Genomic DNA, 22,992 nt, shown 5'->3' on the forward strand with positions numbered 1-22,992 from the left:
TTCACCTCAGAAAGCAGCTGGGAGCACCTGTTGTTTTGTCTATATACTCGCTTATCATAAGTGATTTATGCTTATCCCCCTACCCTGACCTGAAGCTGTGTTATGCGCGACCATGAACTGGAGCATCTGTGCAATGCTTTTACACAGTACAAATTTATAAGAATATCTCAACACAGGAACTTTTTTTTAACACATCCAATTTTGGAACTCATAATTCCAGGATCTATTAATTCAAATGCACTTTGTGTGAGAACCCCTTTAAGGTAGGCACTATATCTGAAATAAATAATATTAAAAAAAAAACAAGAAATCAAAATGGTAAAAAAGAAAGCCTCTGCCTGTCCACATTTGTTTTCAGTGTCTCCCCTGAAAGTGTCACATGTGTAATTTTTACAAAAGGGAGCAAAATTTAAAATGTATTTAAAGGTCCATAATATGTGAAAAACTGACTTTTTTTTTTTTTTTACTTTCATCAGTATCCACAATAAGGGGGAAACGTAGGGATTGAGAATGGGTTATAGTGGACGACCCGTTTCAAACCGTGTGTACATAAAATAGGCATAACGTCTTTGTCCTTAGCCAGTCCTTCATGCTAGGGGTTGCAGGCAGTTGAGACAAGTGTCTATTGAGCAAGCAATGTAATACCATGTACTATATTTACTAGTCTTTTGGCTATTTCAAGATTGAGGGTTATGAGAAGACCAGATGCATGAGAACGGCGGTGCTAGCATTTGTATCCATTGTTTTTTGCCCAGTTTTATGCGCCTTGGTGCGGCCACTGCAAGAAACTAGAACCTGTTTGGAATGAGGTCGGTATTGAGATGAGGTCTAGCGGTTCTCCGGTGAGAGTTGGAAAGATGGATGCGACCGTTCATTCAAGTAAGTGTTTGCACTGTGAATATCGTGTTACTCTTCTAAGTGACAGTTACATTTCAGCAGAACGGTGCATCTAATATTCCGTGGTTCTCATATTAAATGCAATCTGCCACCAGGTTTTTGCTATGTAATCGGATAGCAGCGTGATGTAGGAGCATAGACCCCTATTCCAGGGATGTCACTTATTAGGCTCTATGCTGGAGATTCAATACAATCAGTGTTTTATCAGCAGGAGATTTTCACTGTAGGACTAGGTGTCCTGTGCATAGCAGTCGGGCTCATCTGTGTAACTCCGCCCCCACCACTGATTGGCTGCTTCCTGTGTGCAGTCAGTGCTGTGGGTGTGGTTATACACAGCTCAGCATTCATAGCACTGCTCTCTGCTATTTCTAGAGTAGAGAAAACGGATTCTGTGCAAACTGCGCCAAACAGTCCAATAAGTAATACATTGCTGGAATCGGGCTCTCTGCCTCTACATTATCCTGTTCTTAGACTCAATAGCAAAAACCTGCTGACAGATTCCCTATGAAGCAGTAATCTGCTCTCCATGTTCCCTTTTCTCATGCATGCGCCTTTCTGTTCCTTATCACATGGCAGTTTCCCTCCTGTCACTTTGCTGTTTATATAAGGAAGGAAATGAGGAGTACCTCGGGGGTGGGTCACTAGCACTAGCCCACCCTGGCTCTTCTTCCCTGGCTCTTGGCACATTTGCGTTATTCTTCTAGCTGGCCTTTCCTATGAATTCCTGTGGCATTTCCCTCCCTGTGCTCATTGTCGTCCTTCCGTATTGCAGTGATATTACAATGCACATAAAAGGGGCTGGTTTGGCTATTGAAATAAGCCGGTCATCGACCCCCTTATACTCTTACTAGATGGTGGCCCGATTCTAACGTATCGGGTATTCTAGAATATGTAGGTAGTATATAGCACAGGCTACGTACTATATTGCACAGTGATGTAGTATATAACACAACCTACGTAGTATATAACATAGCTACGTAGTATATAACAGAGCTACGTAGTATGTAACACAGCGTACGTAGTATATAGCAGAGCTACATAGTATATAACACAGCCACGTAGTGTATTGCACAGGTATGTAGTATATTGGTCAGCCACGTAGTATATTGGACAGTCACGTTGCATATTGCCCCGCTACATAGTATATAGCACAGAGATGTAGTATATAACTGAGCCCACACAGTATGTAACACAGCCCACGTAGTATATAGCAATGTGGGTACTATATGTGTGGTTAAAAAAGACTTAAAATAAAAAATAAACATATACTCACCTTCCGAAGGCCCCTTGAAGTCCTGGCGCCTGTGTGCGGTGCACGCGGCAGCTTCCGGTCCCAGGGTTGGTATGAGCACAGGACCTGTGATGACGTCGCGGTCACATAACCGTAACGTCATGGCAGGTCCTTCTCGTATAGCATCCTTGGCACCGGAACCTGCCGCTTGCACTGCCGAGGACAGCGCGCGACGTCAGAAGGTGAGAATAACCTTTTTATTATTATTATTATTTGTAACATTAGATCTTTTTACTATTGATGCTGCATACGCAGCATCAATAGTAAAAAGTTTGTCACACAGGGTTAATAGCTGCGTTAACGGAGTGTGTTACACCGCGGTCCGTTAATGCTGGCATTAACCCTGTGTGAGCGCTCAGCGCTGACTGCAGGGCAGTAAAGCAGCGGCCATTTCGCTGCCAGACTATGGCCGTCGCTGATTGGTCGTGGCAATGGTCGTGGGCGTTTTGCCACGACCAATCAGCGACTTGGATTTCCATGACAGACAGAGGCCGTGACCAATGAATATCCGCGAAAGAAAGACAGAAAGACGGAAGTAGACCTTAGACAATTATATAGTAGATTATTTACCGACACAAGAAGTGAGAGGAAGTTCTTTGTGTCCAAACAATCCTTAATAAAATAAGCAACAGTTAAAAAAAAAAAAAAGTGATAAAGCCATGCTGGCGAGTGACAATGCTTCCTCTGGCCAGACCACCAAATAATAAAATGAAGACTATAAGAAAACATTTCCTGTTTGTTTGGGGCCATGTGGTGTGATGGCAAATTTGTGATTTTCTTTTTTTGACCATTTGCCACTTTAGTGGCTTTTCAGTGGTTGTAATATTGCACAGAGAAAGCTGGTTCTGACATTGGCCGGGGTCAAGGGTTATTTTTTTTTCCCCTGCATGATGCCTCCTGCTTATGATTGGTCATTGTCATGCAAGGGAAAAAGGAACAGCCCCCAGAGGAGAATCTCTATCACCTTCTTGCTTACAGTGGAAATTAGCATGTAAACCTTCCCCAACGGAGATGAGAAATAATGAATAAAAGTTTTCTTCATCTATTCAGCAGCGTATTATCTTTTATTTATTTACAGCACTTTACAAACATCATCATCACTGTCCCCATTGGGGCTCACAATCTAGATTCCTTATTAGTATGTCTCTGGTGCGGGAGGAAACTGGAGAAAACCCACACAAAATAGGGGTAACATACAAAATCCTTGCCGATATTGTCCTCGATGGGATTTGAACCCAGGACCCCAGCGCTAAACTGCCGTGAACCACTTAATCATGACATGGCCAGTGTAACATGTACAATGTGGTGACCGGTCCTCCATAAGGGAAGGCGCGCTCTCTTCCTGCCTCATGTGTCACAAGGGGGCGTTAGTTTTTCTTATTGAGTCTGGTGTATAAGGGTGTGTTTCCACGGTCTGGATTGGCTCAGGATTTGACGCAGGTGAAATCTGCACCAAATCTGCATCTGTGGTCATTGGCAGGTCACCTGCGTTTTTGATGCGTTTTTTCATTACATGCATTTTTTTGTCACTTGAAATAAAGCGAATTGAAAGTTGGCTTCTGGGAAGGAAAAAAAGTGATTTCCTGTTTGCAGATGTATTAGGGTATGTTTCCACGGTCAGTAAACGCTGCAGGTTTGACGCTGCGTACATCTGCAGTGTCCAGCATGCAGCGTCCAGATGTTACAGCATAGTGGCGTCCCTGCGTATACGCACATGCGGCCTGTCTTTATAGACTGCAACATGTTTATTTATCTTGCGGAGACACCCAGTCTCCACAAGATAAATATCACCGTCCTATGTATAGGATGCGGTGATTCCACATGGTTCAATGAACACATGCGGAATCACCATGCGCACAAAAGCCGGCAGCGATTTGAATGGACCGGGTATCTGCTGTGTTCGAAGCGCTACCGTTTTTGACCGTGGAGTCACGGATGCGGTAAAACTGCATCTAATTATTAGTCACATGCGTATTAACTGTGGAAATGCAGCTTACTACGCATGTGTACTAATTTACATATGTTGAATCTTATGTCGCATCCGGAAGTACGTGACAGGCCGGGGTCACACTTGCGTGTGTGATGCGAGAAACTCACCGAGTCTCTCGCATCAACACCCGGCACTGCCGCCGGCACTCGGACCGGCGTGTGCGGCTGCATAGAAATACATGCAAGTGTGATACCGGCCACACAGGAAGTTCCTGAAAGCATAGAGAAGTCAGTAATATGTAATGTCCTTTTTATTGTGTAAAAAAAAATAAAAAATTAAAATAGCGTGGGGTCCCCCTTTATTTGTTAACCAGACAGATTAAAACAGAGTACTGGGACTGGTATTTCAGGCTGGTAGGGATCAAATCTCCATGAACCTTACCAGCCAGATAATACCAAGCCGCAGCAGTATGCTTTGCTTACCTTGGATGGTTAGCAAAAATAAGGGGATCCCCTCCAAAAGAAATAGCGTGGGGTCCCCCTATTCTTGTTAACCAGCCAAGTATAAAGCAGACTGCTGCGGCCTGGTATTCTCAGACTGGCGAGGCCCATGGATTTTGACCCTCACCAGCCTGAAAATAACAGCCTGCAGCTGCCCCACAATTGGCGCATCCAAAGATGCGCCGATTGTGGCACTTTAGGCTTCTTTCACATTTCCGTCTTGACTCTCCCATCCTGCTGCGTCGCCGAGACGTAGCGACGGACATTAACAAAATAGTGTCAAAACGTATGTGACGGGTGCACTGGGCCTGTCTTTCTGACGGACCCGTCGAGCCTATGTGCACCTGTTGTATATGCGTCTTTGCAGCGGTTTTCCGCTGCGAAAACGCATACACAACACAAACCAGGTTAAAAATAACTAAAATAAAAAATATTAATATTCTCACCTACCGGTGTCCCGCGCAGCTTTACCGATGCTCCCGGCAGCTAGCGTTCCTAGTAATACATTGTGAAATCTCGCGAGAAGTCACGGTCTCGTGAGACCGTGACTTCTCGTGAGATGACCGCGACTTCTCGCGAGATTTCGCAATGTATTACTAGGAACGTTAGCTGCCGGGACGCCGGTAGGTGATAATTTTGCAATTTTTTTTTGTATTTTTAACATTATATCTTGTTACTATTGATGCTGCATAGGCAGCATCAATAGTAAAAAGAGAAAGAGAGCGAGAGAGAATTTCCCTGATGGGAAATTCTTCCACACGTGCTCTCTTTGAAAAGGCGGGACCCGTCGCTGGATTCCTGATTTTTTTTTTTTTTCCAACGTGCAGAAAAAACGTTCCTCTGAACGTTTTCTCTGCCCGACGGACCGTTTTTTTATGCAGGATCCAGTGTACGACGGATGAAACGGATGGCCATCCGTCACAATCCGTCGCTAATACAAGTCTATGAGAAAATGCAGGATCCTGCTCGACGGGAGCTGAAAGACGGAAGTGTGAAAGAGGCCTAACCCGGCTCTTCCCACTTGCCCTGTAGCGGTGGCAAACAGGGTAATATTTGTGGGGTTGATGTCACTTGGGTATTGTCTGGTGACATCAAGCCCACGGCTTAGTAATGGAGAAACGTCTATAAGACACCTTTCCATTACTAATCCTATAGTTGTTACGGGTTAAATAAAGACACATCCAGAATAAAGTATTTTATTGAAATAAAACACAACACCGTTTTTCATTTTTATCATATTCCTAATCCATGCAACGCCCTTGTTCTCCTGTAATAAAAATAAAATAATAAACCAATACAAATAGTCCCTGTCCGACGTAGTCCTAAATAACGAGTGTCCCACGACGATCTCCAGGTCTGCTACATCTGGATGGCTGGCACACACCAAAACTTTCCTAGTGACCAGAGATAACCCTGACGGTCACGTGTACGGCAGTTTTCGCTCTCAGCTCAGTCATCCTGAGAACTGCAGTGGACGCGAACTTCTGGCGGAGTCACAAGGTAAGACATTATTTAAATTAGTAGACATGCGTAGTAAGCTGTGTTCCCACAGTTATCATGCATGTGACTAATAATTAGATGTGGTTTTACCGCATCTAATGATAGTGTATGAGAAATTTACGCTGCGGGGACGGAGCGTCTCCGTATTGTAAATAAACAATAGGAAGACGCGCCGCATATGCGTGTACGCAGGTCTGCCGCCTGCGCCTCTGAACGCATAGTGGAGATGAAATTTCATGAAATCCCATCCACTATGCTGTAACATCTGGACGCTGTGGGTTTTGCACTGTGGCTGTACGCAGCATCAAACCCGCAGCGTTTACTGACCGTGGAAACATACCCTCATAGTATGCAGTAAGCTCCCTCTAGTGGCAGTTACTGGTACCAGCCTGTTCTCTCCTATATGGAGACTCTCAGATTTGACCTCACATGGTGCTAGAAAGGTATGAAGTAAAATAATGCTCACATGCCTTGGTTGATGGACATATTACTTGCAAGATTAAGAAAAAAAAGGTTAAGTTCTCCTTGTGGAAGTGACAGGGTGCGTTCCCTTCATGTAAAGTGTCCTGACTTAACTCCGAACCCTTCCCAACCACTGCTCTCTGCTTTTGAGCGACAACTCTGGGCTTTTCCTATATTGAAACTGTAGTCTGTGTTAAATATAAAAAGAAACGCTGAAATTGCTGTTTTTATGTCTGTTGGCCTCCCCAAAATGGAATAAAAGAGCAATTAGAAAGGCATAACTCAACGCAAGCCAAATTATTTTATAAATGTATTAAAACTTATTATTATTTATTTTTTTTAACTTTTACTGATGAGTGAGTGTGCTGGGATAAGGTGTTATCGGAGTTTTTCCATGTCAAGTTTCATAGACTAGGTATAGCACCCCTTCTCTTTTTTGTATAATCTCAAATTGAGTACAAGTGCGCCCTTTTTCTTCCTCTTTGGTTTAAGGAGTTATCGGAGCACCTACGTGCATTAATACAGTATCTTCGGCGTGCTCGAATACTATGTTCGAGTCCCCGCGGCTGCACGTCTCACAGCTGTTCGACAGTCACAACACATGCAGGGATTGGATAGCCTTACAGCTGTGTGACGTGCAGCCGCAGGGACTCGAACATAGTATTCGAGCACGCCGAAGATACTGTATTAACCACAAGTGTGCTCCGATAATAATTAGTTGTTCATCTATTCACCTTGTTCTTGTTTCATTGGTTTACAAGAAGCAGAAAGTTTGTAGATTTTACTTGAAGGGGTTCTCCTTGTAGTAGATGACCCCTTTAATGTCCAAACTTAGGCTACTTTCACACGAGCGTCGTTTTGCCTACGTAGCAATGCGTCGTTTAGGAGAAAAAACGCACCCTGCAAAGTTGCCCGCAGGATGCGTTTTTTCACCATAGACTTACATTAGCGACGCATTGTGACGTATGGCCACACGTCGCAACCGTCGTGCGACGGATGCGTCGTGTTTTGGCGGACCGTCGGCACAAAAAAACGTTCCATGTAATGTTTTTATGTGCGTCGAGTCCGCCATTTTCGACCGCGCATGCGCGGCCGAAACTCCGCCCCCTCCTCCCCGGAGTGCAGAATGGGCAGCGGATGCGTTGTAAAACTGCATCCGCTGCCCACGTCTTGCAGAAATTTCACAGCACTGCGACAGGCCCGTACCGACGCTAGTGTGAAAGTAGCCTTATCTGAGCCCAAACCCTGAATTCAGTGATTTTACTTTTGCTGGTATTGCGGATGTAGAAGAGACCACACACTTGCTGTGCCATCTAGCAGGCCAGACCCAATGGTCCATCGCGGCACTAGACTGGGCGCGGCCTCGCTCTCCATACACTTAGATGGCACAGCCAAGCTCCATATATCAGGCCACACCCACTGGTCCATCGCCGCACTAGACGGGGCGCAGCCTTGCTCTCCATACACTTGCTGTGCCATCTAGCATGCCACACCCACTGGTCCATCGCGGCACTAGACGGGGCGCAGCCTTGCTCTCCATACACTTGCTGTGCCATCTAGCATGCCGCACCCACTGGTCCATCGCGGCACTAGAAGGGGCGTGGCCTCACTCTCCATACACTTGTATGGAGCTAGGCTGTGCCATCTTGCAGGCCACACCCACTGGTCCATCGCGGCACTAGACGGGGCGCAGCCTTGCTCTCCATACACTTGCTGTGCCATCTAGCATGCCACACCCACTGGTCCATCGCGGCACTAGACGGGGCGCAACCTTGCTCTCCATACACTTGCTGTGCCATCTAGCATGCCGCACCCACTGGTCCATCGCAGCACTAGACGGGGCGTGGCCTCACTCTCCATACACTTGTATGGAGCTAGGCTGTGCCATCTAGCAGGCCACACCCACTGGTCCATAGCGGCACTAGAAGGGGCGCAGCCTAGCTCTCCATACACTTGCTGTGCCATCTAGCAGGCCACACCCACTGGTCCATAGCGGCACTAGACGGGGCGCGGCCTTGCTCTCCATACACTTGCTGTGCCATCTAGCAGGCCACACCCACTGGTCCATAGCGGCACTAGACGGGGCGCGGCCTTGCTCTCCATACACTTGCTGTGCCAACTAGGAGGCCACACCCACTGGTCCATCGCGGCACTAGACAGGGCGCGGCCTTGCTCTCCATACACTTGCTGTGCCAACTAGGAGGCCGCACCCACTGGTCCATCACGGCACTAGACGGGGTGCAGCCTAGCTCTCCATACACTTGCTGTGCCATCTAGCAGGCCACACCCACTGGTCCATCGCGGCACTAGACTGGGCCTGGCCTTGCTCAGTGCAAGTGTAAGGAGCAAGCCCGTGCCCACTTGCCGGGAGTATGTATAACGCATACATACAGTCCGATCCCGGGTCAGAAACCAGCGAATCCCAGTACATCTTCTGGGGGGGATTCATATGTCTGAAGTCACACAAAGTGACTGCAGACTTATTGATTTGGACCGGACAGCCCCTTTAAAACAGCCGGCTAAGATGCTGTTACCTCCAAGGGGTTGATGCTTTGGAATAAGTGATCTTATCTCTGTCCACATCTCCCCTCTCTTCCGAAGCCGTTTGTTTTCTAGAAATGTCACCATCTGCTCTTGTTGCAGGAATGAAATCTACAAAGGGTAAACTGATGAATGCAGAATACACAACCGCAGTGTGAATTGCCATTAACCCTTGCTGTATTACCGAATTCATTCCCTATTTTTTTATATACATGTTTAGGGCAAATGTAATCTTTTTATTTTTTATTTTCTGGTATTGGTGGGGTGGGATAGCCAACCCAATTGTTTCCAAAGATGACCTACCTCTATAATCATCCACTGTAATTCTGCTTTAAAATCCTTTGCCTTGTGTATTGATCTGTAGCCCGAATACACACTAGGCTAATGTCATCCAAAGCTTCCGATATCAACGGGTTTGACTGCGCAATGTGCGTGGGAGCCACGGACAATCATTGTCAGGGTTAATAGTGATCTGGCATTCTGACTTGTCCGATGTCAGATTGCGGATCATAAGGTCTCACTGAGATAAGCTATTATCATGGAGAACACAGGAGTGTTCAGCCAAGCAAGCATTCCAGTATTTGGGAGAGCTGGCTGAGATAGCGGTCAGCCATTTAAAGGGAATCTGTCACAGGTTTTTCCTACCTCGTCTGAGAGCAGCCTGATGTAGTCAGAGACGCTGAAGCCAACGATGTATCAGTTATTTTACTGGGTGCAGTAGGTGTGACAGAGTTCTTATATTTAGCAATACAGCAGAGCTGAGGAAGCTAACCCCGCCCACACCAGGCTCTGAATGCAATGTCCATAGACAGTGGCCTATTACTGGAGGGGGCGTGTCAGACTAGCATGCACGCGCTGCTGTGTCCAGCAGTGTTAAACTCCTGGTGCCAGATCAATCATTGCAAGGAAGAAAACCCACAAAGCTTCATAAGAGACATCACTGAAATCTGTGTTTTAACCCTTGCATCACGTTGTCCTCAGATTACATAGTAAAAAGCTGTTGACAGATTCCTTTTAATGTATATGGGTGAGAGGGCTAAAGTTTCAAAATGTGACTTTTTCAGTAGACCAGTAAGTGAGAGAGAGCTCCAGATCCTGGAGAAATGGTGTGATTGCAGCTTTTTGAGTTGAAATTAGTACAATACTTAGCCACCAGTGTTATGGCTGCTAGTTACGGTATTTGCTCTGCAACTCGGAGGAAGTGAATATGGAAAACACTTTGGAGGAAATGTGTTCTCACCTGTGTTCTGGTCACAAATTTGTCCCCACCTGCTTCTTGTCATTTTTTGGGTTATTCTTTCTCTTTTTTTGCCTATGTGCCTGCGATCGGGAAATACCAGGGCTTTGGCCGCAGCGTATTTTCGCTGTGTTCTAATCACGCAGGTAAATCTGCATGCGTTCACTGAATCATGTGGATTTACCGCATCCGATACGTTTCTATTGTGGAAATTTCTGTTACTTACATCCTGCGACTCGTCAAATAGAAGCACAGTGGGCATGGAATTTCTATATATCCCATCCAGTGTGCTTGTACTGTGCAACGCTGCTTGTGAACGCAGTGCAAGTGCTCTATGTACAAAACGCTGCTTTTCCTGATCCTGAGGGTCCGCACACAGGTTGCGGTTTTCTCGCAGTTTTTAAGCTTTTTTCCCTGAGCTCATTTGTCACAAAACCTAAAGAATTTCCTAGTGCCAGCAAAGTGTGGGATTCCTGAAGTCTCATGCACACGATACTTATTTTTCCTATCTAATGTCTCTGTGGAGGTTTTAGCTGCAGCAGGGAGCTACCTATCTAATATGAATCCTCTCCTAGGATGAACCCTGCATTTCTGGGTAGGTAGGTCCCTGCTGCAATTAAAACCGCCACCGAGGATTCACATTAGGCAGGTTCCCAGCAACCGGAGATCGCCTTGTCGTTGGCTGCTGGGCACTCATGAATTGGCCAAATTATGTGCTAAGTATCTCCATTTTTTTTTAAATTATCTAGAACAGTAATGCTATTCATATTTCATATATTTCATGTTTACATGCTATAGCGCTACAGAGTGCTACTTTATTTGTTAGTTATATACAGAGATGGCTACTCGAGGCGCGACCACGCGCCCGGGAGTATAGTATATCTGATCGTCGTTCTCAGCAAATCCCCGCAGCGCAGAGTGCGTGTCCTGGGAGGATACACAAGTCTGCAGTTACACAGAGTGGCTACAGAGATTTAATTTTATACCCAACAACCCCTAAAGTGTCCATCTTTTCTCTATTTGAGCATTTTTTTGCTTTTTCCCATCCTCAATTTTCAAGAGCCAAACATTTTTATTCTTTTGTCAAAATAGACATAGGAAGCTGTGGATATTGTGGGGCGAACTTTGTTTTATTGCCACTAGTTAATTTGAAAAATAAGAGAAATAATGGAAAAAAACAGCCGTTCCCAATCCGTTTATCTTACGGCATTCGTTGTGCAGTAAAAATAGCAGGTTAATAATCAGTGCGTGTTATCAGATTTATGCAATTAAGTTTAAAAAAAATGTTTTAGTACTTTAACAAATAAAAAAAAAATCTGCATAAACTTAAAGGGATTGTTTGCTATTGGGCAACCCCTTCGTAATTGCTTAAGTACCCCAAATAACCTTAAAGAACATATACCGTACTTACCTGCTGGACCAGCGCCGCTCCTGCGCTGTCGTCGCTGTGTCTCATTGTGGTCACATGACACTGGTGGAGTAAGAAGCAGATTTCTCTGATAAGATATGTTACAAAGTTGCTTATTTTCGTATATACTATTGATTTATGAAATAAATATTATAACGACAATTACTCTTTAACCCCTTCCTGACCTCGGACGGGATAGTACGTCCGACGTCAGGTCCCCTGCTTTGATGCAGGGCTCCGCGGTGAGCCCACATCAAAGCCGGGACATGTCAGCTGTTTTGAACAGCTGACATGTGCCCGCAATAGCGGCGGGAGAAATTGCGATTCACTCGCCGCTATTAACTAGTTAAATGCCGCTGTCAAACGCAGACAGCGGCATTTAACTACCGCATCCAGCCGGGCGGCCGGAAATGATGTCATTGCCGACCCCCGTCACGTGATCGGGGGTCGGCGATGCTTCAGTATTGTAACCATAGAGGTCCTTGAGACCTCTATGGTTACTGATCGCCGGTGGCTGTGAGCACCACCCTGTGGTCGGCGCTCACAGCACACCTGATTTTCTGCTGCATAGCAGCGATCTGATGATCGCTGTTATGTAGCAGAGGCGATCGAGTTGTGCCTGCTTCTAGCCTCCCATGGAGGCTATTGAAGCATGGCAAAAGTAAAAAAAAAAAAAAAAGTGAAAAAAATAAAAAAAACATAAAAGTTTATATCACCCCCCCCTTTCGCCCCAATCAAAATAAATCAATAAAAAAAAAATCAAACCTACACATATTTGGTATCGCCGCGTTCAGAATCGCCCGATCTATCAATAAAAAAAAAAGCATTAACCTGATCGCTAAACGGCGTAATGAGAAAAAAATCCGAAACGCCAGAATTACGTTTTTTTGGTCGCCGTGACATTGCATTAAAATGCAATAACGGGCGATCAAAAGGACGTATCTGCACCAAAATGGTATCACTAAAAATGCCAGCTCGGCACGCAAAAAATAAGCCCTCAGCCGACCCCAGATCATGAAAAATGGAGACGCTACGAATATCGGAAAATGGCGCAATTTTTTTATTTATTTTTTTTTAGCAAAGTTTGGAATTTTTTTTAACCACTTAGGTAAAAAATAACCTAGTCATGTTAGGTGTCTGTGAACTCTTAATGACCTGGAGAATCATAATGGCAGGTCAGTTTTAGCATTTAGTGAACCTAGCAAAAAACAAGTGTGGGATTGCACTTTTTTTGCAATTTCACCGCACTTGGAATTTTTTTCCCGCTTTCTAGTACATGACATGGTAAAACCAATGATGTCGTTCAAAAGTACAACTCGTCCCGCAAAAAATAAGCCCTCACATGGCCAAATTGACGGAAAAATAAAAAAGTTATGGCTCTGGGAAGGAGGGGAGTGAAAAACGAATACGGAAAAACGGAAAATCCCACGGTCATGAAGGGGTTAAAGGGTGATCCTATCACAATATGTAGGAGGTATAATAATAATATTAGCAAATGCCTCCAATTATAAATGTAGTATGGTTCTTCTGATTCACTATGTCGCTTACCCCTTGTGCAGGGCATTGCAGTAGCTCAGGTGTCCGTGGTTACGACCACTAATAACTCACTATATGAGTGGTCGTAACCATGGATACTTAAGCTACTGCAATTCCCTGCACATAGGGTTTGTGACATAGTTTATCAGAATAATTATACTACATTTCTAACTGGAGATATTTGCTAATATTATTACATATTGGGATAGGATCTTGGAGATCTTTACGCTTTTTGATATCTTGCTGATAATGAATGAACCTTAATAAATGTGTTTTATTTTCTATATACTATTTCTTGGCACATAAGTTGCACAAGTTAGGAGTACTGTATGGCTCAGATACTACTGTTCTATAACGCTCTAAATCTTGTTTCAATCCCTTCCGTTTTTTGAATCCTTATATAGTGCAGGATAAATGTCATAGTCTAAGAGTGACAGATGTTCCACGAGGATAAATATTCTTTGCAGATTAGTCTATGCTAACATGATTATAAAACAGATTAGTATTGCTATAATGTGTTGCCAGCAAATCTCTCACCGTCCAGCTGCTGGGAAGTCCAACCATGTTAGATCATTGATCTTTGATAACTGATCTGTCCGTCTGTTGTCTAAATGAAACTGCTAGAGAGAAGAAAAAAATATCCAATGTCCTTCAGCAAAACACAAATATTGGCCGTATCGGCATGGTGGTTATTGACGAGAATGCTGGTGGAGTGGAAGTGGCCATTTCTGTAATGCATGGGTCCTTGGGGTGCGGTGGGGCAGACCCTGATTCTATAGAACGGCTTCCCATTATGGCACACAGAAGGGGATCCCAAGTCGGGGACTCTCCTCTATGATGTCTCTAAATCCTAAGGTGATTGTCCTGATGTGACAACCTCCCGTAATAAACATGGTGACAGTCTAACCTGTTCACATCTGGTCCACTACTCAGCGAATGGCTGCTCATCGGTGATTTGGCAAATCTCTTCATGGTTGTTTGGAGAATTGGTCATTTTCACCAGGTCCTTCGTACTCGCGGGGCCCCAGGAATTCCTCTTACATAGTGCTGCCCATGTGGTTGCTTGTCATCTCGCATTTTTCATTGATGGCTTTGATCTATCTAATAGGGGGCTCCATGGTCAGGAGTAAAGGGGGAATCCTTCCCTTGTGCCTGTAACACCATGGTATTAGGAATGGTAATATTCTCTGAGCTCTTTGCTTGGAAACAAAATTCTGATGGCAAGTACTATGCAACATTATAGTGTAGCCAAGGCAGCTATCCTCCATAATGCTGCAGTATCTTGTAAAACCCCTCCATGTCTCCATACATCTGTCATACGTGATGATATTACTCAATCTCTTACCCTCTCCGAGTGTATCCCCGCCTATCCCCTGTAGACTGTGAGCCCTCGCGGGAAGGTTCCTCTCTCCTTCTGTACTTTTGTGTGTCTATGTATGTTTATTGTAATTGTCTATGTATGCCCCTTTTTTCACATGTAAAGCGCTATGGAATAAATGGCGCTATAAAAATGAATAATAATACTAATAATAATCTTTCAATATTGCAGGCATTGCTTCTGAATTTGGGGTCCGGGGATTTCCAACTATAAAATTGTGAGTATTTCTTTAATTTTATTTCTAACATCTGTTCTACTTTACTTTTTGTTATAATAACAATATGTCTGTGCCCTATAAACCTCATTATATGACACTGAAGAGTGCGTATAGTGTAAGAATATGTCAGCATAAGTTCTATCTTAACCATTGTCTAATCAGTGCTTAAGAAAAGTGGTGCTGACCAAGAAAATCTGCCCTTTTCCTGGAGCTGTCCAGAGCAGGAAAGGTGCGATTTACAACCTAGAGGACTATGAATGATGTCAGGTACTCCTGTGCATGGTATAGGGTGGGGTGCTACAGTCTGTGCATATGGTAAAGTCTGCAGCAGGCAATCTCTGCTACGTCTTAACCCCTTCACGCCACAGCCCTTTTTCGTTTTTGCCTTTTTAGTTTTTCGCTCCCCTCCTTCCCAGAGCCATAACTTTTTATTTTTCTGTCAATATGGCCATGTGAGGGCCTTGTTTTTTTGCGGGACGAGTTGTACTTTTGAACGACATCATTGGTTTTACCATGTCTTGTAGTAGAAAACGGGAAAAAAATTCCAAGTGTGGTGAAAGTGCAAAAAAGTGCAATCCCACACTTGTTTTTTGTTTGGCTTTTTTGTTAGGTTCACTAAATGCTAAAACTGACCTGCCATTGTGATTCTCTAGGTCATTACGAGTTCATAGACACCAAACATGTCTAGGTTATTTTTTATCTAAGTGGTGAAAAAAAATTAAAAACTTTGCTAAAGAAAAAAAAAAAATTGTGCCATTTTCCAATACCCATAGCGTCTCCATTTTTTGTGATCTGGGGTCGGGGGAGGGCTTATTTTTTGTGTGCCGAGATGACATTTTTATTGATACCACTTTTGTGCAGATTCGTTCTTTTGATCGCCCGTTATTGCATTTTAATACAATGTCGCCGTGACCAAAAAAATGTAATTCTGGCGTTTCAAATATTTTTCTCGCTATGCTGTTTAGCGATCAGGTTAATCCATTTTTTTTATTGATAGATCGGGCAATTGTGAACGCGGCGATACAATAAAAACAAAAAATCACACACACACATATTTAGTTTTATTTTGGATGGGGCAAAAGGGGGCATGATTTAAACTTTTATATATATTTTTTTTTTTTCATATTATTTAAAACACAGCTGGCACAACTGGATCAGCTCTGCTACATAGCAGGGATCATCAGATTGCTGCTATATAGCTGAATTGCAGGCTTGCTATGAGCTCCAACCACAGGGTGACGCTCACAGCTAGCCGGCATCAGTAACCATAGAGGTCTCAAGGACCTCTATGGTTACTATCCTGACGCATCGCTCATTTCTGTCCGCGCGGCCGGAAGCGGTAGTTAAATGCCGCTGTCAGTGTTTGACAGCAGCATTTAATTGGTTACTAGCGGCAGGTGGATCGCGATTCCACCTGCCGCTATTGCGCGCACATGTCAGCTGTACATAACAGCTGACATGTCGCGACTTTGATGTTGGCTCAGCGCCGGAGCCCACATCAAAGAGTGAGACACGACATGGGCCGTACTAGTACGGGGCATGTCGTGAAGGGGTTAAGCCAGTTTCTCTCACCTGTTTTGTGACCCATGTACTTACCGCCATTCATGGACCTAGGCATGGACCTTTATATGCGTATGTATGTTCAAGTGCTTCTCACTAAATTAGAATATCGGCAAAAAGTTAATTTCAGTTCTTCAATGCAAAAAATGAAACTCATGTTATATAGAGTCATTACAAACAGAGTGATCTATTTCTAGTGTTTATTTCTGAATGAAAACCCAAAGGTCATTATCTCAATAAATTAGAATACTTTATAACACCAGCTTGAAAATTTTTTATTATTATTATTTATTGTTATAGCGCCATTTATTCCATGGCACTTTATATGTAAGGAGGGGTATACATAAAAATAAGTACAATAATCTTAAACAATACAAGTCATAACTGGTACAGGAGGAGAGAGGACCCTGCCCGCGAAGGCTCACAATCTACAAGGGATGGGTGAGAATACAGTAGGCGAGGATAGAAAATCTGAAATGTTGGCCTACCGTAATGTATGTTCAGTAAATGCACTCAATACTTGGTCGGAGCTCCTTTTGCATCAATTACTGCATCAATGCGGCGTGGCATGGAGGCGATCAGTCTGTGGCACTGCTGAGGTGTTATGGAAGCCCAGGTTGCTTTGATAGCAGCCTTCAGCTCATCTGCATTGTTGGGTCTGGTGTCTCTCATCTTCCTCTTTACAATATCCCATAGATTCTCTATGGGGTTAAGGTCAGGCGAGTTTGCTGGCCAATCAAGCACAGTGATACTGTTGTTTTTACACCAGGTATTGGTACTTTTAGCAGTGTGGACAGGTGCCAAGTCCTGCTGGAGAATTAAATGTCTATCTCCGGGAAGCATGAAGTGCTCTAAAATTTCCTAGAAGATGGCTGCACTGACTTTGATCTTGGTAAAACACAGTGTACCTATACCAGCAGATGACATGGATCCCGAAACCATCACTGATTGTGGAAACTTCACACAAGACCTCAATCAGCTTGTATTGTGTGCGTCTCCACTCTTCCTCCAGACTCTGGGACCTTGATTTCCAAATGAAATGCAAAATTTACTTTCATCTGAAAACAACACCTGGGACCACTGAGCAACAAACAGTCCAGTTCTTTTTCTCCTTTGCTCAGAAAAGACGCTTCTGTTGTTGTCTATTGGTCATGTGTGTCTTGACAGAAGGAATTCAACACTTGTAACCCATGTTGTGGATATGTCTGTGTGTGTGGCTCTTGAAGCAATAACTCCAGCAGCAGTCCACTCCTTGTGAATCTCCCTCAAATTTTTGAATGGCCTTTTCTTAACAATCCTTTCCAGGCTGTGGTTAGCCCGGTTGCTTGTGCACCTTTTTCTACCACACTGTTTCCTTCCACTCAACTTTCCATTAACATACTTGGATACAGCACTCTGTGAACAGCCAACCTTGTTAGCAATGACCTTTTGTGGCTTACCTTCCTTGTGGAGTGTGTCAATGACTGCCTTCTGGACATCTGTCAAATCAGCAGTCTTCCCCATGATTGTGAAGCCTACTGAAACAGACTAAGGGACCTTTTTAAATGCTTAGAAAGCCTTTGCAGGTGTTTTTTGGTTAATTATTCTAATTTACTGAGATAGTGACTTTTGAATTTTCATTGGCTGTAAGCCATAATCATCAACATTAACAGAAATAAACACTTGAAATGGATCACTCTGTTTTTAATGACTCTATATAATGTTTCACTTTTTGTATGGAAGAACTGAAATTAACTGTTTGAAGATATTCTAATTTTGTGAGAAGCACCTGTACCTGTATTCAGTAACATGGCTTTGTATCCATTCTGACACATTTTATTATTACTCATTATGATTATTTTTAATGCACAGGTTAAAAGCTGATATGGCCTACAATTATCGGGGTCCTAGAACTAAGGAGGATATTGTTGAATTTGCAAATCGAGTTGCTGGGTAAGTGTGCGATGTACTGAATATGTAACACTTCTGATTCTAGCTGAATTTTTAGATGCCCAATATGAAATGCAATTTGTAGCTACAAGTAGTTACATTTATAATAGTTTCTTCCTTTTTATATGCTTGAAGAGATGTAATCCTAATCCTCTATTGTGTATTTAGTTAATATAAACTTGGATGAGGTGGCCTTAAAGAGGTTGTCCACTACTTTTACATTGATGGCCTATCCTTATAGATCATCGATGTCTCATAGGCCGGGATCCGACACCTAGCACCTCGCTGATCACCTGCTTCCGGTTGCGGTGGCTACCGGCAAGAAGTACTTACCCGCGGAGCTGGCCGTCTACTTGTAGTGGCCACTGCATGGTACTACACATCCGCCTTCTATTCATATCAATGGGAGGTTGATGTGCAGGAATAAGCCCCGGCCACTACAAGTAGTCTGCCAGCTTCGCAAGTAAGTACTTCTTGCTGGTGGCCGCTGCCGACGCCAAATGTCACCTGATCAGCGGGGGTGCCGGGTGACGGTCCCCGGTTGACCAGACGTTGATGACTTGTCACACCCAAAAAAAAATGCAAGCCCTCATAGAGCTATGTTTAAAATAAGGCTTTTTTTAAGGCAAGGAGGAAAAATAGAAGCGGAAGTAACAAGAGAAAAATGGCTCCGTCTTCTAGATGTCTAAATCTATAGCAGTGGGGCAATTAAGTACTGAGTGGCACTACTTATCAAATGGTGCTAGGCTATGTACAAAGAAAAGCTCTTAAAGTATCAAGAGATCTGCCACCCTACTGCTCGCTCCGATCGCATCAGTTTAACCACTTTGTCAAGTGTGACAGCGGCATTTAAGTGTCCAAGGTGGCAGCTGTCACCTCTAACCCCGCGTGATATGATCATAGGGTGTAAATCAGGTGATATGGCACCTAGGGGCCTTCTGAAAACCTCATGTCTGCCATGTGAAATCAACTATGAACACCTGCCTATGGCTTGGCTTCGTAGGAGATCGTCTATTGTACAATGCAATACTATTGGGTTTGAGAAGAAAAATGTAGGAATCCAGCTCCAGGATGTAAAATATCAAAAAATACTTTATTCAAACATTTAAAAATTGGAACTAGGGCTTACAAATGACCTGCAAAATAGCTAGGGAGCAGCCATGGACGGCTGAACGCGTTTCGAACAACTGCTGTGTTCTTAGTCTTCAGTACTAAAATAAAGTTGTTTTTTTTATTTCAATGTAATTTTTACAATGAACGCTGTAAAAATTAAACCCCCAAATCATTGCTTATTTGCATTTTTCTATTCACCATTTCACAGCAGGTAGAGTTTCTTCTTGTTTTTCAGTACATTATATGGTAATTTGCATGGTGTCATTCAAAACTACAGCTCATCCCGCAAGGAGCAGACCCTCCCAGACTTTTTGTCTAAAGAGGCCTGTATTTAACACCTCCGTTTATCAGTTCTTACTAATTTATCCCCCTTGTTTCTGTTCATTGTGCTGTAGTTTGGTGGTCTAATGGTAAATCTGAGTTCGGTAATTTATCTTCCGTCATATATTTCTCTATTTAAGGCCATTAATCCGACCGCTCCCAAGCCAGCAGATGTTTGATCACGTCCAAAAACGTCATCGTGTGCTGTTCGTGTATGTCGGTGTTGAATCAACCCTGAAGGTGAGTCATGGTAGTTTTTAGTTTTGTTAGAGAAGAACTACCAATCTTTTTAAGTGTCTTGTGGTATGTGCTAAAAAATTCTGCTGTAAAACACTGATGTGTTGGCAGGAGAATCTGTAGAGGGGAGATGCCGCCAAAGACCTTCCTGTTCACCTAGTCTCCCGTGTGGCTCTGTCCCCGGAGGGTTTTTACAGTTTTTTTTATTACCTCTACTACTGTTTCCATCTGAAACGTTGCAATGTTTCAGAGTTGAACTTAAGTAGCAGAGATCATACAGCCAGGGTCTGATACCTGCTGCCTGTGGATCAGCTGTCAGGTTCGCTTTAAAGAGAATCTGTAAATAAAATCAATAGCCTCGCTCACCACCCCTCCCCACCCACCTCATATAGGAGCATGCAGGTTTTTGAAATGTAAATCCACCGACACCTTTGACGCTTTCATTTGTATGAAAATGGAAGTTAAGTGCTCCATCACACCCAGAGAGTTAACAAGCCACTGACTCCTGAGGTTTTTTCTCCACCCAACACCAACCTCTTTAGTGGATTTCCTTGCCTGGTCCTTGATGTCATGCAGATAGTGAGCTATCGGTCAAGCTGAAGAGGCTGGTGATGGAGGGGCAGGCAACCTTGGGTTGTATAGGTTTAAGGCTATGTGCACACGTTCAGGTTTTTTCGTGTTTTTTCGCGCTCAGAACGCTATAAAACCTCACTAAAAACGCATGCATTATGCATTCTATCATTTAGAATGCATTCTGCATGTTTTGTGCACATGGATGCGTTTTTTTGCGCGAAAAAAACACATCGCGGTAAAAAAATGAGCATGTTCATTAATTTTGCGGATTTTCGGCGTTTTTCCCGCAATTCTATGCATCTGGGAAAAAAAGCAAAAAAAACGCGTCAAAAAACGCGAAAAAAAAACGCATGCGGATTTCTGGCAGAAATTTCCGTTTTTTTTTGTCAGGAAAATTTCTGCAAGAAATCCTGACGTGTGCACATACCCTAAGTGCTCTGGCCCAACTAGAGCACTTAACTTCTCATTTGCATATAAATGGCAACAAAAGATATAAAGACATCCCATGGATTTCAAAGACCTGTCTGACATTTATCTGGTCTGGAGGGTTGCTTTACTGGCAGATTCCCTTTTAATATGTACACTTTCTACTTTTCATTAGACTGATACAATACAATACTACATTAGTATAATTCTCGTGTACTCGGCCAGCCGCCTCATCAGTTCTAATGGAGTGGTGCCTTTATAACCATGAGCATTTACACCGAAGTTGGAAAGTTTTATTTTTTGGGTGAAGAATTTTTTTTTCTTACATTTTTGTATTAGAAATATAGTTGACATTTTTTTTCTTTTCTTGCTTATTATTTGAAAATATTTCTTTTCACAGGAAAAATTCATTGAAGTTGCGTCTGAACTTATTGTATATACCTACTTCTTTTCTGCTTCAGAAGAGGTCTTGCCCGAGGTAACCATTTACTATAGTGGTTAGTAAAGTAATATAAAAGTATATAAATGATCCACACAGGAAAAATGGTCAAAAGCTGTTCCATGTAAAACGCCCTCCGATTGGAGTAAAATTTCAATCTATAGATTAGACAGGTATTCATTACCATAACTATTAACTCCTTCCCGACTATATAGATTTGCAGTTTTTTTCCTCTTTTTTGCTTCCAAGAGCCATAACTTTTCTTTTCATTATCCATCCACATAGCCGTTTGAGGGCTTGCTTTATGTGGGCGCCATTCATTGTACCATTAAACGTATTGGAAAACGGTAAAAAAAAAAAATTCCAAGTGCAGTGAAAGTGGGGAAAAAATTGCTATTTCTTAAACGGAGTTTTTGCTTCTCTTTTTTCTGTTTGTTGTATGGTAAAAGTGACTTGTCAATATGATTCTCCAGGTCCGCACATTTACAGAGATACCAAATGCTTCTATCACTTAGTGATTCCCATTTGATTTTTTGCGGGGTTGCGACAACCGAAAAGCAGTAGTTCTGATGACTATTGTATACCAATCTGGTTAATTAATTTTATATTTTCGTTGAACTGATTTTTTTAAGAATACAGGGATGCAAATGTTTTTTTTTTTTTTTTTTTAAGTAGGGGATTCTAATTTTAGATTTTTGAAAACAATTTTTTATTTTGTTTTTAAGATGCCCTTGGTGATTTGAACCTGCAATCATCTGTTCACCATACCATTAGTATTGCAGTATTTGTAAAACATCAAGGTCTCTTATGAATGGCAGGTAGAGTTGTCATAGGTGCACAGTCACGGGAACTCATAGGCACCTCAATTACTTCACGGATGGTAGCAACAAACTGGAGCAAGTTCAGAGAAGAGCGACCAGAATGATGACCGGTCTGCAAACCATGTCTTACGAGGAACGTTTACAGGATTTGGGAAGGTTTAGCTTGCAAAAAAGAAGACTGAGAGGAGACTTAATAGCGGTGTACAAATATCTCAAGGGCTGTCACATTGTAGGAGGATCATCTTTATTCTCATTTGCACAAGGAAACACTAGAATCAATGGGATGAAACTGAATGAGAGGAGACACAGATTAGATATTAGAGAAAACATTTTAACAGTTAGGGTGATCAATGAGTGGAACAGGCTGCCACTAGAGGTGGTGAGTTCTCCTTCAATGGAAGTCTTCACACAGAGGCTGGACAGACACCTGTCTGGGATGATTTAGTGAATCTTCTAGCATTGAGCAGGGGGTTGGACCAGATGACCCAGGAGGTCCCTTCCAACTCCTCCATTCTATAATGCTATGACATGGGATTCGTCAGTGAGACTTTGCCTCAGAGTTGGTCACATCAGAAAATCACTATTTTCATTTAAAAAAATAAATACTTTTAAATCTAATTATTTATGTAAATGTGTAAAATTTTTCTTCCAAATGTTGATTCAGTCTATTGGCACT

At 43.1% G+C, this 22,992-nt stretch overlaps 1 protein-coding gene across 1 annotated transcript in view; it reads left to right on the forward strand.

The window, feature by feature from the left end:
• TMX3 (thioredoxin related transmembrane protein 3) overlaps positions 1-22,992 on the forward strand; it is a 79,643-nt gene that overhangs the window by 12,514 nt on the left and 44,137 nt on the right. The window contains exons 4-8 of the mRNA XM_077270113.1: positions 756-879; positions 14,852-14,897; positions 18,309-18,389; positions 19,961-20,060; positions 21,457-21,534. Of these exons, the coding sequence (XP_077126228.1) occupies positions 756-879; positions 14,852-14,897; positions 18,309-18,389; positions 19,961-20,060; positions 21,457-21,534 (429 nt within the window). The remainder of the gene's footprint in view (positions 1-755; positions 880-14,851; positions 14,898-18,308; positions 18,390-19,960; positions 20,061-21,456; positions 21,535-22,992) is intronic.

This window comes from Ranitomeya variabilis, chromosome 6 (assembly GCF_051348905.1).
Source record: "Ranitomeya variabilis isolate aRanVar5 chromosome 6, aRanVar5.hap1, whole genome shotgun sequence".
Taxonomy (NCBI): domain Eukaryota; kingdom Metazoa; phylum Chordata; class Amphibia; order Anura; family Dendrobatidae; genus Ranitomeya; species Ranitomeya variabilis.